Source organism: Puma concolor, chromosome C1 (assembly GCF_028749965.1).
Source record: "Puma concolor isolate L17-30 chromosome C1, mPumCon1.1.hap2, whole genome shotgun sequence".
In the NCBI taxonomy this organism is placed as follows: domain Eukaryota; kingdom Metazoa; phylum Chordata; class Mammalia; order Carnivora; family Felidae; genus Puma; species Puma concolor.
This window is the reverse complement of record NC_141674.1, coordinates 196,322,596-196,342,105: the sequence shown is the minus strand read 5'-3', so window position 1 is coordinate 196,342,105 and position 19,510 is coordinate 196,322,596. Positions and strand designations below refer to the sequence as shown.

Sequence of the window (19,510 nt, the reverse complement as noted above, 5' to 3'; positions counted from 1 at the left end):
AGGTCTTCCAGACATTGGAGAACCAGAGGTAGAGGCAGTGCTCAGGGATAATAGCATGGATTCTTTTGTTTTCTCCCAGGGATTGGGGTATGGCCTTGTTCATGCCGAGTCTGGTCAAAAAAGCAGGACTGCTGGTGGAGTGTAAAATTGGCTAATGTAGAAGCACATGGATCGTGTAACAATTTTTCTGGTAGAGTAGTCTAAGTCTTGTGTAAAAAAAAATAAATAAATAAGAGAATTTGTCTGGTTTCTCAGCTCTGGCTGGGCGGTGCCTGTAATAAAAGAACCACTGGAAACTTGGTGCCTATTAGAGGATTAAGAGCCAAGGAAAATCGGCTCTGATGTGTGCCCATCTCACATACTCTGTGAAGACTCCTGGTCCTTGCAGAGTGTTGGTATACTCTGCTAAACAAATCAGGCCCCAGCGGTACAGGAGTATGATGTGTGTGCATGTGGGTATGCGTGTGCACACGTGCATGTGTGTGTGTGTGTGTGTGTGTGTGTGTGTGTGTGTGTGTACAGTCTTCTTCTGCCCATCCAGATCCATAAGAAGTACTGTAGTAATAAAAGTGTACGTTTAGCGATGTCTACGTGCTAAATACTTAAATAAAAATTTTTCCCCATAACTTAAATGAGAAAACTCATTGGAAGCACATTTCTGCAAGGATTTATGAGCAGTTAGATTTTTATGACAGAAAGATTCTGCCAGTGATTTCTGGAGAATGCTGGTCATAAAACTCCTCATAGTTTGCAGAGTAAAGGAACTTAAAGGCTTGTGAAAGAAGATTCAAAATGAAGTCAGCATTGCTAAGACAGTCACTCAAAATAGAGGACAGAGGATATTGAGGAAGTAAGGCCTGTGTATGTGTTCTGTTTTAGTCTCCACAACACCATGAAGTTTTTACTTTTGTCAATTGCCATTTGTCAACTGCAACTCCACCACCTCCTGGTACACACCCTTCTCCTTTGGATTAAAATAGAGATAATGTAACACCTGTTAGCTAAATAGCCAGTCCTGCAGTAGATAGCTTCAACTCAGCCAGCACCAATCATTATGTCTTTTAAAACAAGTTTTGTAACCTTGTGGCTTTTGCCTTTATAAGCCCACTCACGATTCCAGTTTGGAGCACACATTCCATTTCCGTAGACCCTGTGTCTTCCAGATGCAGTCTCTAAGACCTCAAAGGAATGCTTTTGTTGCTTTATAGCCTCTTCTTGTATTAGACATTCCCAGCATAACTGACAGTGATCAGTACAATGTTGGACCCAGTGGTGTTATCTTCAGTGATTTCAAGGTCAATTTCAGAGTTATTACCCTTATTTTTTGTAATAGAAAAAAAGATTTTTTTCTTTTTATATATGAAAATCCCTTGGTTGAATTTTTAAGTTATATGATACATTTGGCCATTGAGCCTTTGAGGAAATTGTGGTTACTCAAAACCTAGCCACATGTCTGGCCTCTCCACGTAACCTGATTATTAACACACATGCTTGACTTACCACCAGAGGCTCAGTGCGTGGTCTGGGCAGGCAAGAAAAGGTTTCTCGAAGGAAGGTGGTAATCTCCAGGAGAAGCTGGCACGCCGCCATCTTCAAGGCAAAGGGGCAGCCACATTTAGAGGGGTTCACAGTACCTATGGAATGAAAGAGTTCCTTCCTAAATAAACAAATCAATAAAACATACACAGAGGCACGGTTTGATGGACAAAGCTACACATGTGTAAAATCAAATTGCAAATGAGAATGTCACCTATACATGTCCAAAATGAAATTGCATATGAGAATGTTACCTATACATGTTCAATTTACCTATTCCTTTTAGCATGATCTATGCATTACCATATACCTCTCTCTTCCTCCATTTTGTAATTCTATAATTAGTATTGTTTAGTATTAAGATATCAATCAATATGAACTAAATTATTTTCCTTAAGACTCATAGCATAACATAACACAGTCCACTAAACTAGAAAGCCTTTTAACAAAAACAGAAATGGAAAGCAGTCTTGCAAGATTTTCACATTGCTAATTTAGCCAGATTTAGACTGCGTACAGGGTAGTGAACTACTTTTGGGACTACACGAATCTCGCCACCTTATTTTGTGAGAGACATGTATCTTGAGGGCAGTGATGTTGCTTCCAATTTAGCCCAGATGTGTTTCTGCAGCATAGACAAGACATACTTGGTCACTTGTATCATACACGTTATACAAATTGGCCTATCATATTAAAGCATAGCTACACTAGAAGTATAAAAATATTCTCTTTTATTCTGAAGAATATCAGTCTTTGGATGAGTAAAATGTTGCCTCCATCATAAATCTAACAATGGATTTTACTATAGAGGCAGATAATGGCCAAGGTGACACCATAGAGATTTTTAAAATTCTTAGGATTGGTTCTCAGATACATGTTGTCACTAATCCTACAGAAATATAGTGATTACTTATCAACATTCAGAAAAGAAGACCAAAGTAATGTCAAGTTCTGCCTCTCATAAAAGAAAGAAAATAGTTATCTATTTGAATCAAGGCATCAAGCAATCACAACTACAGATCAACATTCCTAAATATCTTTCTAAAATATTTCCTGTGTATTAGGCTTTCTTAATTGAATAGCATGTATATATTATGGCTTAGCTGAGAGAGGGTGGAAATGATGTTCTTTCTGAAGATATGTGATTTCCTCATGAAAACCATTACTTTTTCTCCAGAGATAGTATGTGGCTGGAGACACTGCCTCTTGTTAAGAATGGAAGAGACAAAGTCCTCTGGAATTTCTAGATGGATATTTACTGGAGCCATAATTATCTTTTATTTTACTTACTAATTTTTTTAAGTTTATTTATTTATTTTGTGAGAGAGGGAGAGTGCATGTGGGCTAATAGAAGAGGGGCAGATAGAGAGGGAGAAAGAGAATCCCAAGCAGGCTCATGCTATCTGCACAGAGTCTGACACGGGGCTTGATCTCACAAACCATGAGCTCATGACCTGAGACAAGGTCAAGAGTCAGACACTTAATGACTGAGCCACCCAGGTACTCGAGCCATAATTACCTTTTAAGTGGAAGATGAGCTATGTACTGACAAGAAAGCAGAACTAAACCAGACATTTCAATCTTCTCTTCATGGAGGCTACATAAGCCTAGACTAAATTGTTTGGATGTGCAATAGTTTTTAAGAAATGATCAGGGGCGCCTGGGTGGCGCAGTCGGTTAAGCGTCCGACTTCAGCCAGGTCACAGTCTCACGGTCCGTGAGTTCGAGCCCCGATGGGCTCTGGGCTGATGGCTTGGAGCCAGGAGCCTGTTTCCAATTCTGTGTCTCCCTCTCTCTCTGCCCCTCCCCCGTTCATGCTCTGTCTCTCTCTGTCCCAAAAATAAATAAAAACGTTGAAAAAAAAAATTAAAAAAAAAAAAAAAAAGAAATGATCAAACACTACATATTCAGTATAAACTTCTGGATCTTGTCCTGAGATTATCATCCAGATTCTCCTTGTCAATCCTGTAAACAGTGAACTTGGTCTTAGTCCAGGCTCTCTTGCAACTATCATCTGAAATGTTTTGTTAAAATGAACAATGATTGAGTCCTACATGCTCTCATCAAAAACCCAAGTACCAGGCATAACATATTGGTAAACGACACTTATGTGGTCTCATGGAGATTAAAGCTCATTTTGAGCTGTGAGGATGTATCCATCTAATGGTGCTTTAGCTCATCTGTGTTCTGAAGGACGCTTAGGAGATCCAGGGCAGTTTGGAGATGTCTTCTGGTGGGTCTTCACTAGGTTCTGTGATTGCTGGATAGTCCTCAAGTGGTCTTAAGGCCAGACCCAATTCTATTCTCCATTCAATTATCCAAAGGCATTCTAGGATAGTCTAGACTCCTGTGAACTTGAGGGAATCTTTGGGGGCCAATGTTCACTTGGTAGGCTGAAATACTGATATCAGAATTTGGTATTTTGTTAGCAGCTAAGTCAAGAAAATTTGCTCTGATGTGATAAAGGATGAGAAAGTGCAAAATGATGAAAAAAATTGCAAAAAAAATCATTGGTATGAAAGTGGAAAAGAAGACAATAAGTTTTCTTTGATTATTATTTAATTATGCTCAATATTACACCCAGCCATGCTTTTACACTTTAAGACTAGAAAGATGAAGTCATCTTGGCATTGCTTAACTGACAACAGTCTTTAACATATAATCAGGGAGTCTGAATCTCAAACCACTGGGGAAAGGCAAGAGGAAGAGGTATTATTGTCTTCATCAGATAATGTCACCAATTCCATAACCATTTAGGAATTTTATTTAGGTAGTAGTACACATACACAACAAGCTTGTATGGTATACAACACACATATGCACAAAATGGTGTTGAAGAGGAGTGTACAGGAATCTCTTTGTCTATGGTGGGACTCACTTCTAATTTTAACAAAGAAGTACAGAACAGCAGACATTCACACTTCTAAAAATCTGAATTGTTTAATATTTCAAATTCATGTTAAAAACTATAATCAAATAATTCACTATTTTAATGATTTGGGAAGCATTTCATGTTCAATTTTATTTGGTCCATTTTTTTTTTTTAATCTCCAAGAGCAATAACAAAATGCAAAACCTGAGTGAACCTCTTCTGGGTCAGTAATTTTCCATAACTATATTTTCTCAGAGAGGCCTAATACTAACCTTTGTATAATAGTAAGAGTCACAGACTACAAAGCATTGGATGTTCTGTATTGGCTGCAACTCCTTGTGTCTGTCTATGGTCTTCTCTTTTTGGTTTTTGCCCTCTCTTTGTGTGGCTTTATGCACATGCGTTACATCCATGCACAGGGAATCGGGGAAAAGGAGCAGTGGGGAGACATGGGAAGGTGGTAAGAATATGAAAGAGGAAAGAGAAATATTAAGTGCTCCTAAAGCAAAGATTCTTACAAGCAGGGGTTCTTGTAGTAAAGGGAGTCTCCTTACTGTCATCTAAAAAGTCTTCCTCCTCATCCTCCTTTCTCAGTCTCCTCTTGGTTTCCTCATCATAAATGAGACCCAGAAGGTTGGCGGGGCTTTCACTTTCCCCATGGCACAGCTCATTCAACCGGATGCCAATTGCCTAGCATGGGAGAAAAAGAGTGAAACAGCACAAAGCATGTCAGACTGAAAAATAGGCCTTCACATTACAGAGGCCATAAGCAACTGTTAATGGGAAGGTATATATCATCTAGTAGGGCATATTAAACAAAGAGATTGACACTGATACATAAGCCTCCTCTATATGCCAATGTGCTGTACTCACCATGTTTCTTTATGTAGAAACCCAGGGGTGGATGGCATTGACACTATCTCCAAGGTCATTTAGTCTGAAGACTTGTAGGAACTGGAACAAAACCTTTGTGTTCTCATACAAATTTTTTTTTCTGAATATATTTCCACTTACTTGATGGACATTTATTTCATAGGTCTCATATAAGGGAGTGCAAAGTTGTTTTTAATGGAGGATTTTGTTGTAGTAAAAAAAAAAGAACTCTCAGTTCCTCAGAGTGCTTCTGATTATGCTATTTTATGAGAATGTCACTGCCATGCTAATGAGTTTGGAGGTTGGCAAGAATTCTAGTACAGCAATTTTATTTATATCTGGCATTATGTACAAAGTAATATCTTTTTTATAGACTCTGTTCTCCCACTCCATGATAGTCTATGAATGAATAAGAGACACTAACTATTCCTTTGGTAGAGTACCCAACATCAACATGGAACCAGTACCTGCTATCTGTTCTTCTGAATCATCATGCACTATTGTCTGATTTGCCAAAATGAATTTTCCACAAGAAGAGACAAAATACACCACCTCTATCTAATTCTTTTTATGTTCCAATTACATACTGTGTACAATAAAAGACACGTGCTTAGGAAGGAGAGTCAAAAGCTAAAATGAGCACTGAACTTGGGGTTTGACAGTCTATGCATTCATAGGTATAAATTCCAACTAATTTTCTTCTTCCTTCTGGTATTACTTCTTTCAAATATTCAGAAAGGTTGCTAAATTCTGGGCATGCAAGAAATTAGACAAAGTACTACAAATTGATGAGGATACGTCCAAAACTCTTTAAATAAAAACGCAAGTCGTTTGAATGTCTTGACTATCTGGAAAGAAAAAGCTCTCCTTAAACTCTGGAATTAAGTGACAAGTAACAAAAACTATATCAATGGGAAGGAAAGCATTGTAAAAAGGTGTCATGGCATCCTAAAAGTTTAGTCACTAACCTGAGAAGTTTTAAGCAAACAAAGAAAAACATTAAAAATAAAAACCACTACCTCAACAAAAAGCCTTGTCCTGATGCCACTATTTGGAGATCCTCTCTAAAGAAGGAGACATGCAATTATGAGTCTGGAATGGAGCCAACAAACTTAATGGTGAAATTCAAAGGGGGAAAAATCTACATGGATCTTTCCAGGATGTTGACACTAAACAATTTAAGTTAAATCCACAATTCAGGGGCGCCTGGGTGGCGCAGTCGGTTAAGCGTCCGACTTCAGCCAGGTCACGATCTCGCGGTCCGTGGGTTCGAGCCCCGCGTCGGGCTCTGGGCTGATGGCTCAGAGCCTGGAGCCTGTTTCCGATTCTGTGTCTCCCTCTCTCTCTGCCCCTCCCCCGTTCATGCTCTGTCTCTCTCTGTCCCAAAAATAAATAAAAAGTTGAAAAAAAAATCCACAATTCAGAAAGCTTAAAGAGTTGCTCAGAAAATGAACTTGCCTTGGATAACACTAAATGTCTAGATAATAATTTAGAGCTCTTTGTCTCTTACAAGGCTAGAAAAATGCCTTAGGGATAGGTTTGTTCCTTTTTTTTTTCATCAAATATTTATTAAGTGAGGTAATTTGTTAGGGAGTAAATAACACATAGAGTTGAATAAATTGTTACAGTATGCCAGTATCTTTGCTGAATGTGCCCTAGTAGATTACAAGCCTTCATCTAGAAGGGTCACTGTTTGGCAACTGGGAAGGTGAGGGAGGTTGAAAGACTTGCTGAAGGTTGTTCAGCAAGCCATGGTCTGAGATCCAAGCATAGGGTATCTGTCTTTTGCTCTTCCCCTCAAGGAGCTTACAGTCTCCTGGGGGAGGCAACAACACATCAAAATAACACATTAACTGATGAAAGAGACAAAAAGTATTTTATTAGTTCAGGAGATGGACAGATTAGATTCAGTTCAGAGAATCATACAGTGTCTCTTTTCTGTAGATTTCTGTAGATGTTGAAGAATTGGTGTTTGGGCTAATGGAGAAGAAGAGGAGTGGATACTCCAGGTAGGGAGTTCCAAAAGATCTGTCAAGGAAGTGCATGGATCTGTTCAGAGACTGACAAGTAAGCCACTTGGCTGAAGCACAATTTTGTGAGAGACAAACATGTGCAGGAAGGCTGGGAGGGTAGATTGGGCCTAGATCTATAGTTCTTGAAGCTGAACCTCATTTTGTATTCTGAAGAATGATGAAAGGCAATGTGTGAATGGGGGAGAACCCTTACTCTTTTGAGAGACTCTGTGTTAACTGCCTAGAAATGCACAAACCGTGTATCCTGCTTTCAGAAATTAATGTAATAACTTATTATTACTGAACACCTGTTAGACACAAAGGATTGAGATAAATGTTCTTTTAGATACATTAGGTCATTTGACTTCATCATCCATAATCTTGCTGTAGTTTGAATAAAGGCTGTGGAGAGAGCAGTGATGTCAGGCTAAGCAATTTGGGTTTTATCCCAAGGGAAAAGGAAGGCCACTGAAGCATTGTAAGTTGGTAAGAAACACAATCTGATTTGCATTTTAGCCTAATCACTGTGAGAGCAGTTTGGAGAATGAATTAGAGAGGGTAAATCTGGAAGCCGGGAGATAAGTATGAATGTTCTACTTTCAGATGGGCTCTGCCATTTGGAGATCATTTTGTTGGCAGTGTGTAGAATGGGTCAGATGAGGGGAGATTGTGGGAAGAAGACCAAATCAGAAAATATTTTAGCCATCCAGATGAAAAAGAACAAAGATGTGACCTAAAAGGACATCAGTGACATGGAAGAGGTGGAATCAATAAGGGAAGGAAGGATGGAATATGTTCAAAGGCTGTCATCTTAGATAAATGGTGTTACCATTTATAAGAATAGAAAGTTCAGGAAAGGTTGCAGATGAGGGTGTATTTATATTGGAAGAAGAGTTTTATTTTGGTCAGATTGTGTTTCAGGGTATTGAGTGAATGCTTCCAGAGTACAGTTGGTAATGCTGGCCTGGGATCTGAACAGTACTATGGATAGAGAAGTCTATGCTACTGGCATATAGGTTACAGTTAAAAATACAGGAATAAATGTACTCCTGGGGGAGGTTATGCAGGAAAAAACTATAATAAATTCTGGGAATGTCTATATTTATAGGGGGGAAGGAGGCAGGGGACCAAGGAAGGAGACAGGAAATAATGTCTAACTTCATAGATATATTGAGAACATTAAATGAATTAAGTTTATCTTCCCCTAAAATGTTTTTTTTTCAGTGCATGGTACATAACAGATACTCAATAAATTGTCTCACAAACAAACAAACAAACAAAAACATAGAACTTCTTCACTTCACCCAAGCACCTGAATTTTTATATAAGAAAATCGTAAGCTCACGTCTCCCCATTGGTAGAAGAGCTTGGCAGCATTCCACTGTAGCTTCTGGTTCCGTTTGTTGCCCACAATGGGAGAGCGTCCCCTGGAAAGGCCTTTCTTCGTGATATTCACGTGATGCCCTTTCATCCACTCTGGCCAGTTGCCGCGGTTGCAGCGGTGAACAAAACGGGCACATTCCAGAAACAGAGCTGCTCTGGCTACCACAGGAGCTTCCTGAGGACGGTTGTGGAGGAAAGAATGATGTTGGATTAATGAGCAATAGGCCGACCTTAAAGGGAATTACTAAGTACTCTTAGTTTATTTTAGTCTCCATGTCTTGATTTAGGTTAGTCATATTTCCCAGAGTGCAGACTGGTAGTAGCATGGTTAACAGTAGTGGGAATTCTGGAAAATGAATCTTTGAAGGCAAATTTGCATACTGAAGAATTAGACATTTTAAGTAGATTTCTGTGTTTAGCTTTCCCCTTTTGAAGAATCTCAAGTAATTTTATGACTTTATCATTGCATATTTAAGAGGCAGCTGGGATTTGCATAGGAGAGTGAGGTAATGTTCAAAGGAGTTTTTTAATATGAAGCTTTTGTTAAACCTAAAATTTTAACCCAAGGCAAACAAATATTCAATTTCTAGAACTAGTCTTATGTTAATCAAGGGAATCAATAGTGATCTTGTTCCAATGATAATGTTATCTATGACCATCCACACACTCCAAAGAAGTACAACTGTTCCTGCGCATTTTGGCTAGTAAGAAAAGGAAGTGCTTATTAGATTTTGTTGAGTTAGTCTTTTGTCCCCCTTACTTTGTGATGAATAACAGATAAAATTCTGCTTAAATGGGCATGGTTTCAATTGAAAATGTTTGACAAAGAGGAAATTATTCAATTGATAAATGAAAAACAGAGCATTTATTCAAAAAAGAAATATGGTTCCATCTTGTCATGTCAAGATGTGCTTAAAAAAAAAGAAAAGAAGAAACAACTTTCAGTTAATACCAAGAAACTAGTAAGGATCATCTACCTACTGAAATCTTCACAAGCTAAAATAAATTAAATAAATAAATAAATAAATAAATAAATAAATAAAGGAACATTCCCATAGAAGGTCCACAGGTAACAAAAAGTACATACATCAACAATGTGTATATTTAACTTGAGCCAGTTTAAAAAAATACATCACAATACTGGCCATCAACTCAGAGTTACCTAATAGCCATAAGCTGATTAGTAACCAATGCTTTTCAACATTTCAAACAATAATATTCTTAATGATTCATTAATCCACAATATTAAAATAGGGGCTAATATATAGAGAGTATCAATTATATGTTGATTAGCTTTTATGAGTCATCATTCTGAATAATAATAACAAACCTCTAGACTAGAAATAATATCCTCATTTCAATGTTTTTAAAAATGAGGCATAAATTTTCTACGATCATACAGCTGGGAAGAGGTGAACACAGGATTCAATACCAGGCCTTTCTAATGTACAAATTGTTGCTAGTTCCTCTTTGGTACCTGCATTGTCTTAATATATACACAGATAAATCTTGACAAAGATGATTTCTAGAATGTGTATAGAAAGTCATTTTTTTTAAATGGGGCATTAAAGTCATGTAACGTTACTCTCTAAAACACAAATATATGATCATATCATTTTCCTATTTAAAATTTATTATAGGCTCCATCCATCTCAATCATAACACGAATAAAGATACTCAACCTTTGTTATCTGGTTCATCTCCCTTTCTATCTCTGTATCAAGTACTCTATGGTCTAACTATATCGAACAGGTTACAGTCCCTTAAATATGACATCTTACACCTTTTCACATGTTGTTTCCATGATTTGTGGAGCTGTTAAGCCTTTTTCCCATCTTGTAAATTCCCACTTTTACTAATAAGTTTAGTTACTTCCTCTAAGAAGCTTTTCTTAATGTTTCTCCTCTTAGGCAGAGTTGGTTACTTCATTCTTTGAATACCACAGTATCTCAAACACACTTAATGATTCTAGTAAGTTAGCCCTTTAAGCATTTTCTCATTGTCCACAACTTAAAGGAAGCCATCAAGAGTTCTGATAAGAAATATATTTATGTAGGAACTTAATATCACAAAGCATATGATGCATCGATACTACATGCAAAGTTAACCTATGCGGAAAGGTAGAGTACAGATGAACATTAATGGTGAGAACCTATCATTAAAAAAAAAAGTGGACACTAATGATGAAAATCTATCATCCACTGCATTGGTGCCAAGATTTGGTAGTAGGTCACAGGAATAGAAAGATGAGATTGAGAGGGTCAAATGATTTTCTGCGTTAAACCTATCAGTATTGGGGTACCATAACATACAGATTAAACGTCTATGCTCTTTTCTTGTATTAAATATTTATTTTACTACATATCTCAGATATGCTAATCTGTGTCTGGAAAAGGCTTGAACATCTGTTTGTAAAAATGGATGGCAGTCTGGAAGGCAAGGTGAGTCATGTGAATTTGTTGTCAACCCATCAAATTTTGACACATTCCCAATATAAAGCAGTGGGATTCATTGCTTAATGACAGGAAGACAGAACCACTGTTAGGGTGGCATTATGTTGTAAACCCTGGCTCCTACAGAATTACCAAGGTCGAAAATTAGCCTAACTCAAATGTATGGGGCAGAGGATCTTTTTATTGCCCTTAACTATTAGATGACACTGAAAAGATTAATAATAGATGAATGAAAAATCCAAATTGTGCTTTGTGGTTTTTCCTATGTACATTGGCTTGCCTCCTTCAGAAGAAAGCTTAGAAAGCTCAGGGCATTTGGAATGAAAAGCAATTTTGATTTTCTGTTCACAAAAACTAGTTATAATAAAACTCAGATATTACCAGTTATCAGCCCTAGGAAATCCTAATCTAAAGTTTGGAAATGGAATCGAGATCATTATGAAAATAATTCCCATTAACTATATAGCACAACATGAAAAGGAGGGTTGATTATTATCTGATGAATTTGATCCATGTTAACTGTAAAAGTAGGTAACTTTTGGAAATGTCACTATCTGCATTAAGGGATGAGGACATAGAGTAACTCAAACATTGCCTTTTAATTATAATTCTCATCAACCTGGTGGATGAAAGCAGACTTGAAATACTATAGTCAAGATGACACTGAATAATACCACTTTCTGGGGGTATTGTAGTATGTATCTTACTATACAGACAATTGAGGAAGTTGTTGAGGACTCTACAAAGCTAAGGACTCTACTGTGCATCCTGGTAGAAGATGCTTAGCATTAAGTACTGACTTCACAACGTGTATGAAAGAGCTTTCAAGGCATTTTAGGTGGGGTGTGGCTATAGGGAATTATTTTCCTTATAAATTCCTTTCAGAGTATAGTTTAGAAAGTATTGATTTTAGAGGCAGAGTTCTAGAATACCTTGGACAAAAAGAATTCTTCCTGGACATAGAGAAGAGTCAATTTTTCCTCTTTTTGATAGAGCTTACCTCTTACAGTTCAGCGCAATCTGAAGAAGCAGCAAAAAATGGAGACATGACAGAATGGATAGGGATGGACTCACATCACACAGAACAACAGCACAAATGGAGAAAAATGAATCAGAAGAACGCTGCATGGATGAAAACCACAGAGTATCAGAGCATAGTCAAAAGTGAACATCTAAACAAAATTTGATACCATTGGTATACCACAGAGAATTTTTACTGGTGGTCCTGAAAGAAAAGTAGGCGTATTTAAATTTCTGTCTTATTAGCATGTCTGCTAGATTACCTTTCTATGTTTTGTAATGCCAAAGAGTAGCTTCAATTCAATTGTTGCATAACCTTATAGTCCTAGACAAGGCAGGAACCAATTTTAACTGGGAAGATTAGATTAACCTAAAATATTCAGTGAAATCTTATGGAATTTATAAGTTTGAAGGTCAAAAATAGTTGAATACTAACAATTTCACATGGTTCACTCTTATATAAGGTGTTCTCTGCAATGACTACAAAGCTATTTAGTTAGAGCTACAAAATGTCATAAGAATGTCATTATGCAGCACGGATTTCTCTAACATTCTATGACTAGAAAACTTCAAGGGTTGGCTGCTTCTCCTTGACTTCCTTTGTCACTTTTCCTGCATTTTATAAGATCATTATGTATATTGAATGTTTCCTTTATGAAAGTGAAGGAGAGAATTGGAACACTAATTCAAGCAGCTGTGCTTTATTTTGCCTGGGGACTTAGAAAATATTGTTACCAAGATATGATGGTTAATTGAAGGTTATAATTGCAATACATTTCTTTCCCTGAAGGACTATATCTAAACTTATTATGTGAGAAGAAACCTAACTGATTCTGAAAACTCATATAAAAAACACTGGACAGGAACTAACTGTTTTAAAAGACTGAATATTTTATGTTGGCCCCTGGGGAATTACATAATATTTTTATTGCCTTACAATAAAATATAAAGCTCTTGCTGGCATAGGGTACCTATTTATTTAAAACCAATGGGAATAAGCAGTTATTGTGGGTTCTAATGTGCATTGGAACCTCGTTTGCTAGAGGATATGTGCTTGTGAGTCAGTATTTATTACTTAGCCTATATTGAATTCTCTGCCTGACTGAGATCAGTAAGTAACTGACAGGCTGTCTCTGCCCTTGCTCATTTCCACAGTAGCTGTGGGCAACTGAAATCATTTGGTTATCAGGCTAGAGGCAGGCATTATATTTTAGTACATGGTCTAGATGGCTAGTCATTTTAACAGTTACTCATATCACACTAAAATTTTGGGTATTATAAAAACTAAATAAAGTCTTCTGTTTCTGACAATCTGATGGATTACGTGTAGAAACAAACTTCCTTTGGTTTAGACTTCTAAAAATACTGGATAAAATATCCCCCAAAGTTTTCATTTTGTCTTTCTTTTGTTTCTAACATGAGATAATAGACTGCTGGAGAGAAGAAATTACAAGAAAGTATTATTTTGGGTGGGGGAAAGAAAGGGGTGAGAGCAAGCATAGGAATAATTACCCTGAGGGTTTCTACTGACTGTGGAGAGGCCAGACCCTGGGTTTTCAATGGGCCATGAGTTAAATGTCTGGGCCCAAGCAGAGTGGGAGGAAAGTTCATTCATTCCTACATAAAGCCAAGATCCCAGGTGTGACTTATGTTCAGTGAATGAATAAGAAAAAGATCTACCCCGCAGAAGTAGGTTTGCCTGAAAAGACTTGGCTCTGGCTCTGGGTAAAACAGAAATAAACAAACAAACAAAAAACAAAACAAAAAAGATTCTTTTATGAGAACTCCTAATCAAAATCCCACGTTTTTGTATACGTTTGGACTAGAATGGGTATGACTTCCATGCTCCTTGACCACTAAAAAGATCATTTAAAAATAATCTTAGGTTAGTGTTGCTTCCATGCCTGAGAAAGGAAATGGAAATCCTCTCTGGAGGAATATTTTACATCAGTACTTCTCAAATCTTCAGACTTAAGTGTGAATAAGAGTCACTGGGGAATATAGACAAAAATAGATTTTTTTTGGTCCCATCCCAAAGATTCTGATTCAGGAGATATATTGAGGGCCCAAAAATTTGCATTTCAAACATGTGCACAGATGATGCTGATATTGCTGATCTGCTAAATAACACTGCTTTTAATACAGGTCTTAAAGAATTCTCACAGATAAAATCTCAAGAAGTTAAGTTCACATAACAAATACATTTAAAAATCTACCGTGAGTAAGAGCAGAAACAACAAAGTATAGAATCAAACTCACAAAGACAGGAGTTATTGGAATTGTATGGTATCAGATACATCTAAAGATTAATGTGGATATTGAAATGTATGATGAGGAAATAGATTATCAAAGTTGATGTGGTAGTTTTAAAACAAGGATCAAATAAAACTTCTACAAATAAAAAGTAGTACTCGAAATTTCAAACTCAATGTATAGATTAAAAGACAGATTAGATCAAGTGTTCTCAACTTTAGCACTATCACCATTTGGGCCAGATAATTCTTTCTTTACGGAGGGTGCACTATGTATTAGGAGATGTTTGTCAGCATTTTTGTTATCTACCCATGAGATTCGAGTAGCAACCACCAGTGTGACAATAAAAAATTCTTCCAGACATTGTCAAGTGTCCCTTGTTGGGTAAAATTTCTTGCGGCTTAGAACCATGGGATTAGACAAAGTTGAAAAGAGAAAATGTGAAATGGAAGACATATCTCAGCAATATAGGATATAGATTGAAAGAAACAAAGAAATGAAAAATATGAAAGAGAAATTGTCAAAAACAGAGGATAAAACAATAAGATCTATCATATACCTTTTTAATTCATAGAACTAAAGATTAGATAAAATGTGAAAGATAGAAGTTTTGAAGAGATAATAATTGAACAATTTGCAGAACATATATAATATGCCAAGTACATGATTCAGGGGCTTTATGAACCTAAAGTAAGAAAAATGAGCTAGAAACATCTTAGTGAAACTGCAAAATATCAACAATAAAAAGAAAGTGTTAAAAGCAATTAAGGGAGACAGATTAGATTATGCATATTACTTAAATGAATGTTGATAAAGTCAGAAAAGAATGGGATAAGAACTTTGAGGTACAGAAAGAAAATGTTAGCTTGTAATTATAATTCCAGCAAAAGTATCTTTCATTTTTTTTTTAACGTTTATTTATTTTTGAGACAGAGAGAGACAGAGCATGAACAGGGGAGGGTCACAGAAAGAGGGAGACACAGAATCTGAAACAGGGTCCAGGCTCTGAGCAGTCAGCACAGAGCCCGACGCGGGGCTCGAACCCACAGACCGCGAGATCATGACCTGAGCTGAAGTCGGACGCTTAACCAACTGAGCCACCCAGGCGCCCCAAAAGTATCTTTCAAGAATGAGATCCAAATAAAGACATTTTCAAGTAAATTGTAGTTGTGAGAGCTACTGCCAATTGATCATCACTAAAGAAACTTCTGAAAGGTCACCTTCAGAAGAACATGGATCCTAGGAAGAATGTATGAGATTCAAGGAGAAATGGGGAGCAGAGAATATGCTAAGCTTTTGGGTACATTCAAAAATAATTTTCCTGAAAATCAATAAAAATATTGTCTGCTTTGTCAATGTTAAAACAAAAACAAGCTGGAACTAAATCTTGAACAATAGTTGGGGTTAAAATCCTCTACAGTATTTTACTGTTTGAGGGAATAGTATGGATACTAATTATAGACTTCATTTATTGAAATATGTAATTTTAAAAAATAAAAACAGAATACAATAATTTCCAATCTAGTGAAGGAAAATAAATAAAACAAAGCTAAACCAAACCAAACCAAATCAATAGAAATAAAACTAAATCCATCACAATCTAAAAGAGGATATAAAATAGAAATAAGAACACATATACAATGAAATAATGAAAATGTGTGATAAATAGGCAAAAAAAAAAGTGAGGTTAATCTATATCAGCAATCATTAATTTGTGCAAAGGTACTAAATTTTCCAGGGGAAAAGGTTGTTAAAGTAGTATAAAAAATTCAGTGTATTTTTTTATGAGAATCATACCTAAAACACAAACATATAGAAAGTTGAAAGTAAATTATTGGCAAAAGGACATACCAAGCCAATGTTAACCTAATAAAATGATTTAATCTGTATTGGAATCAGAGAGAAATCTATCTTACTAAAAATAAACTGGGTCACTAGCTAGTGATAAAAGGCTCATAGCACTAGATACTTGCCATAGTTCTAAACTGCTACTAAATAAATATAGATTGTCAGAACTACAACTATAAATGCCATCAAATTTGCCATCAGTGTGAAGATTTAAACACAACTTAGTATCCAAAATCTATACAGAACTTATCAAACTCAACACCCAAGAAACAAATAATCCAGTGAAGAAATGGGCAAAAGACATGAATAGACACTTCTCCAAAGAAGACATCCAGATGGCCAACCGACACATGAAAAAATGCTCAACATCACTCATCATCAGGGAAATACAAATCAAAACCACAATGAGATACCACCTTACACCTGTCAGAATGGCTAACATTAACAACTCAGGCAACAACAGATGTTGGCGAGTATGCGGAGAAAGAAGATCTCTTTTGCATTGTTGGTGGCAGTGCAAGCTGGTGCAGCCACTCTGGAAAACAGTATGGAGGTTCCTCAAAAAACTAAAAATAGAACTACCCTACAACCCAGCAATTGCACTACTAGGCATTTATCCAAGGGATATAGGTGTGCTGTTTCGAAGGGACATATGCACCTCCATGTTTCTAGCAGCACTATCAACAATAGCCAAAGTATGGAAAGAGCCCACATGTCCATCAATGGATAAATGGATAAAGAAGATGTGGTATATATATACAATGGAATATTACTCGGCAATCAAAAAGAATGAAATCTTGCCATTTGCAACTACGTGGATGGAACTAGAGGGTATTATGCTAAGTGAAATTAGTCAGAGAAAGACAAAAATCATATGACTTCCCTCATATGAGGACTTTAAGAGACAAAACAGATGAACATAAGGGAAGGGAAACAAAAATAATATCAAAACAGGGAGGGGGACAAAACAGAAGAGACTCATAAATATGGAGAACAAACTGAGGGTTACTGGAGGGGTTGTGGGAGGGGGGATGGGCTAAATGGGTGAGGGGCATTAAGGAATCTACTCCTGAAATCATTGTTGCACTATATGCTAACTAATTTGGATGTAAATTTTAAAAAATAAAACATAAAATTTAAATTTAAAAAACCCCACAACTTAGTAATCAACATATCAAACAGTCAGAAGTAAATAAGAATGGAGATTTGAATATAAAATACTACACCTAAGAATTGGAGACTGCACATGCTTTTCAACCACAAATGGGACATTTATGAAAATCGATAATGTTATAGTTCATAAAACAAGTCTCCATTAATTCCAAAGAATCAGTATGTAAAAACAAACTTACAAATCAATAGCAAATGGATGCCTAATAAAACCTTGGTATTTATAAACTGAAACACACACATACACATCTAAATAGCCCATGGGTCAAAAAAAAAAAGATTAAAGAAATTAAAAATTACTTAAAAATAAGTTGTAGCAAAAATACAGCTTATCAAAATTTATGGTGTGTAGTTAAAGTAGTATTTGAGGGAAATTAATAGCTAAATGATCAGTTTTGAAAAGAAAAAGTGAAATTATTAGCTCAGCAATCAGCCAATAAGCTAAAAAAAAAATACAATGAATTCAAAACCAGAGAAGAAAATAAAGAGCAGGATGTAATGAATTTGAGAACAAAGATAACACAGAATCAACAAGGCCATTAAAAAAAAAAAAAAAACTAATAAAATTGAGAAATATCTGGCAAGCCTAAACAAGAAAAAAACCCACAATTTTAGAAATAAAAACATAGAATAACTACAGATACTGCAAAGATTAAGAGCTAATAAGAAAATGCTATGATAAATTTTATGCCAAAAAACCCATGAAAATGTAGGTGAAATTGACAAATTACTAAAAAAATTAAAATTACATTGATTCAGAAGGAAGTAGAACTTTTGACTAACCAATTAAGAACCGAATTTCAATTTGAATTTCAGTTATCTCTATATTTATCTATGGACTTGATATAATTCCAAGAATAAATCAAAGTATTTTTATGAAACCTGACAACCTAATTATAAAACTCACACGGAAGAACAAAGAGCCATAAATAGCTTAGGTGACATTAAAAGTTCTAGCTATTAAAACAGAGTAGCTTAACTTAGGGTACAAGGGGAATAGAACAAAAAACAAAAACAGAAACCCTCAAAATTACACTCATGCATATATGGAAATCTGACACATAATGAAGATAATACTATGAATTCAAAGCAATAAATGAAATGAATTCTCCGCACATCAGAGAATAAAGTAGGAACTAGTAATATATTATGCTAGGATAATTATTTTCCATGTGGATAAAAAAGGATTAAGAAAACAATTTCCTATCTTATACCAATCACATGGTAAGTTCTAGCTAAGGACTTCGGTGTGTAATGCAAACTTTAAAACTTTTATAAGAAAAAATAAGAATATATTTATTGCCTTGTAATTTCTTTAAAAATCTGTTAAAAAAGCTGCTAGCCATAAAGAAAATTTTAATGAATCAAATTAAAATTTTCTCTTTATTAAAATTTAGTATAAGGAATAAAATGAAAATAAGCCACAAAGTAGGGAACAGAAAATGGATTAGAATTGACAATATCTACATCCTTTTAAAATCCTCAACAAAATTTAAATAATCCTCCAAAAAAGAGAAAATAAACACATGGGATCTTTTGCCAAAGTGAAACGTGAATGGTAAATGGTATAAGAAGACATTTCAGATTTTAGGTTGAAATATAAAGTGTTGTTACTTTAATTCATCAGACTGGTAAAGATAAAAATGTTGGACAATTCAAGACAAGAGCACAGAGCAACAGCAGCTTTTATTACAATGTTGGTGCCAGTAATTGTTGCAACTACTTTGAAATACACTTTGGTATCTTATAGTAAAATTATGATTCAGTAATGCCACCCACGCATGTATTTTGAAAACTGTAAATCAAGGCCCATATGCAGTAACACTCATGAAGGCATTGTTCAAAATAGTCAAAATTTTGAAAAAATAAAAATGTCCATCTAACATTGAATGGATATGTAAACTGACATATTCAAACAAACATCATTCACCAAAGTGACTGTATTAATGCTAAAGCATCAACAAAGGTGAACTCAAATGAAACATGGAACAAAAAGAGGATGGTATAATTTAATTTAAATGAATTTTAGAACTAGGCAAACAAAACAAAAAGAAACAATGTATTTCCTAGAGATACAAGTGCATGTGGTA

At 35.7% G+C, this 19,510-nt stretch overlaps 1 protein-coding gene across 7 annotated transcripts in view; it reads right to left on the bottom strand.

Annotated features, from left to right (window-relative positions):
* Positions 1 to 19,510, bottom strand: part of UNC80 (unc-80 subunit of NALCN channel complex) — a 228,938-nt gene that overhangs the window by 123,416 nt on the left and 86,012 nt on the right. For 6 of the 7 annotated variants that reach the window (XM_086719513.1, XM_086719516.1, XM_025933443.2 and 3 more), the window contains exons 23-25: positions 8,639 to 8,851; positions 4,963 to 5,098; positions 1,501 to 1,634 (exon numbers count right to left, since the gene is read on the bottom strand). In XM_086719513.1, the coding sequence (XP_086575639.1) occupies positions 1,501 to 1,634; positions 4,963 to 5,098; positions 8,639 to 8,851 (483 nt within the window). Of the gene's footprint in view, positions 1 to 1,500; positions 1,635 to 4,926; positions 5,099 to 8,638; positions 8,852 to 19,510 lie in introns of all 7 variants that reach the window. The other variant, XM_086719512.1, reaches the window with a different exon arrangement.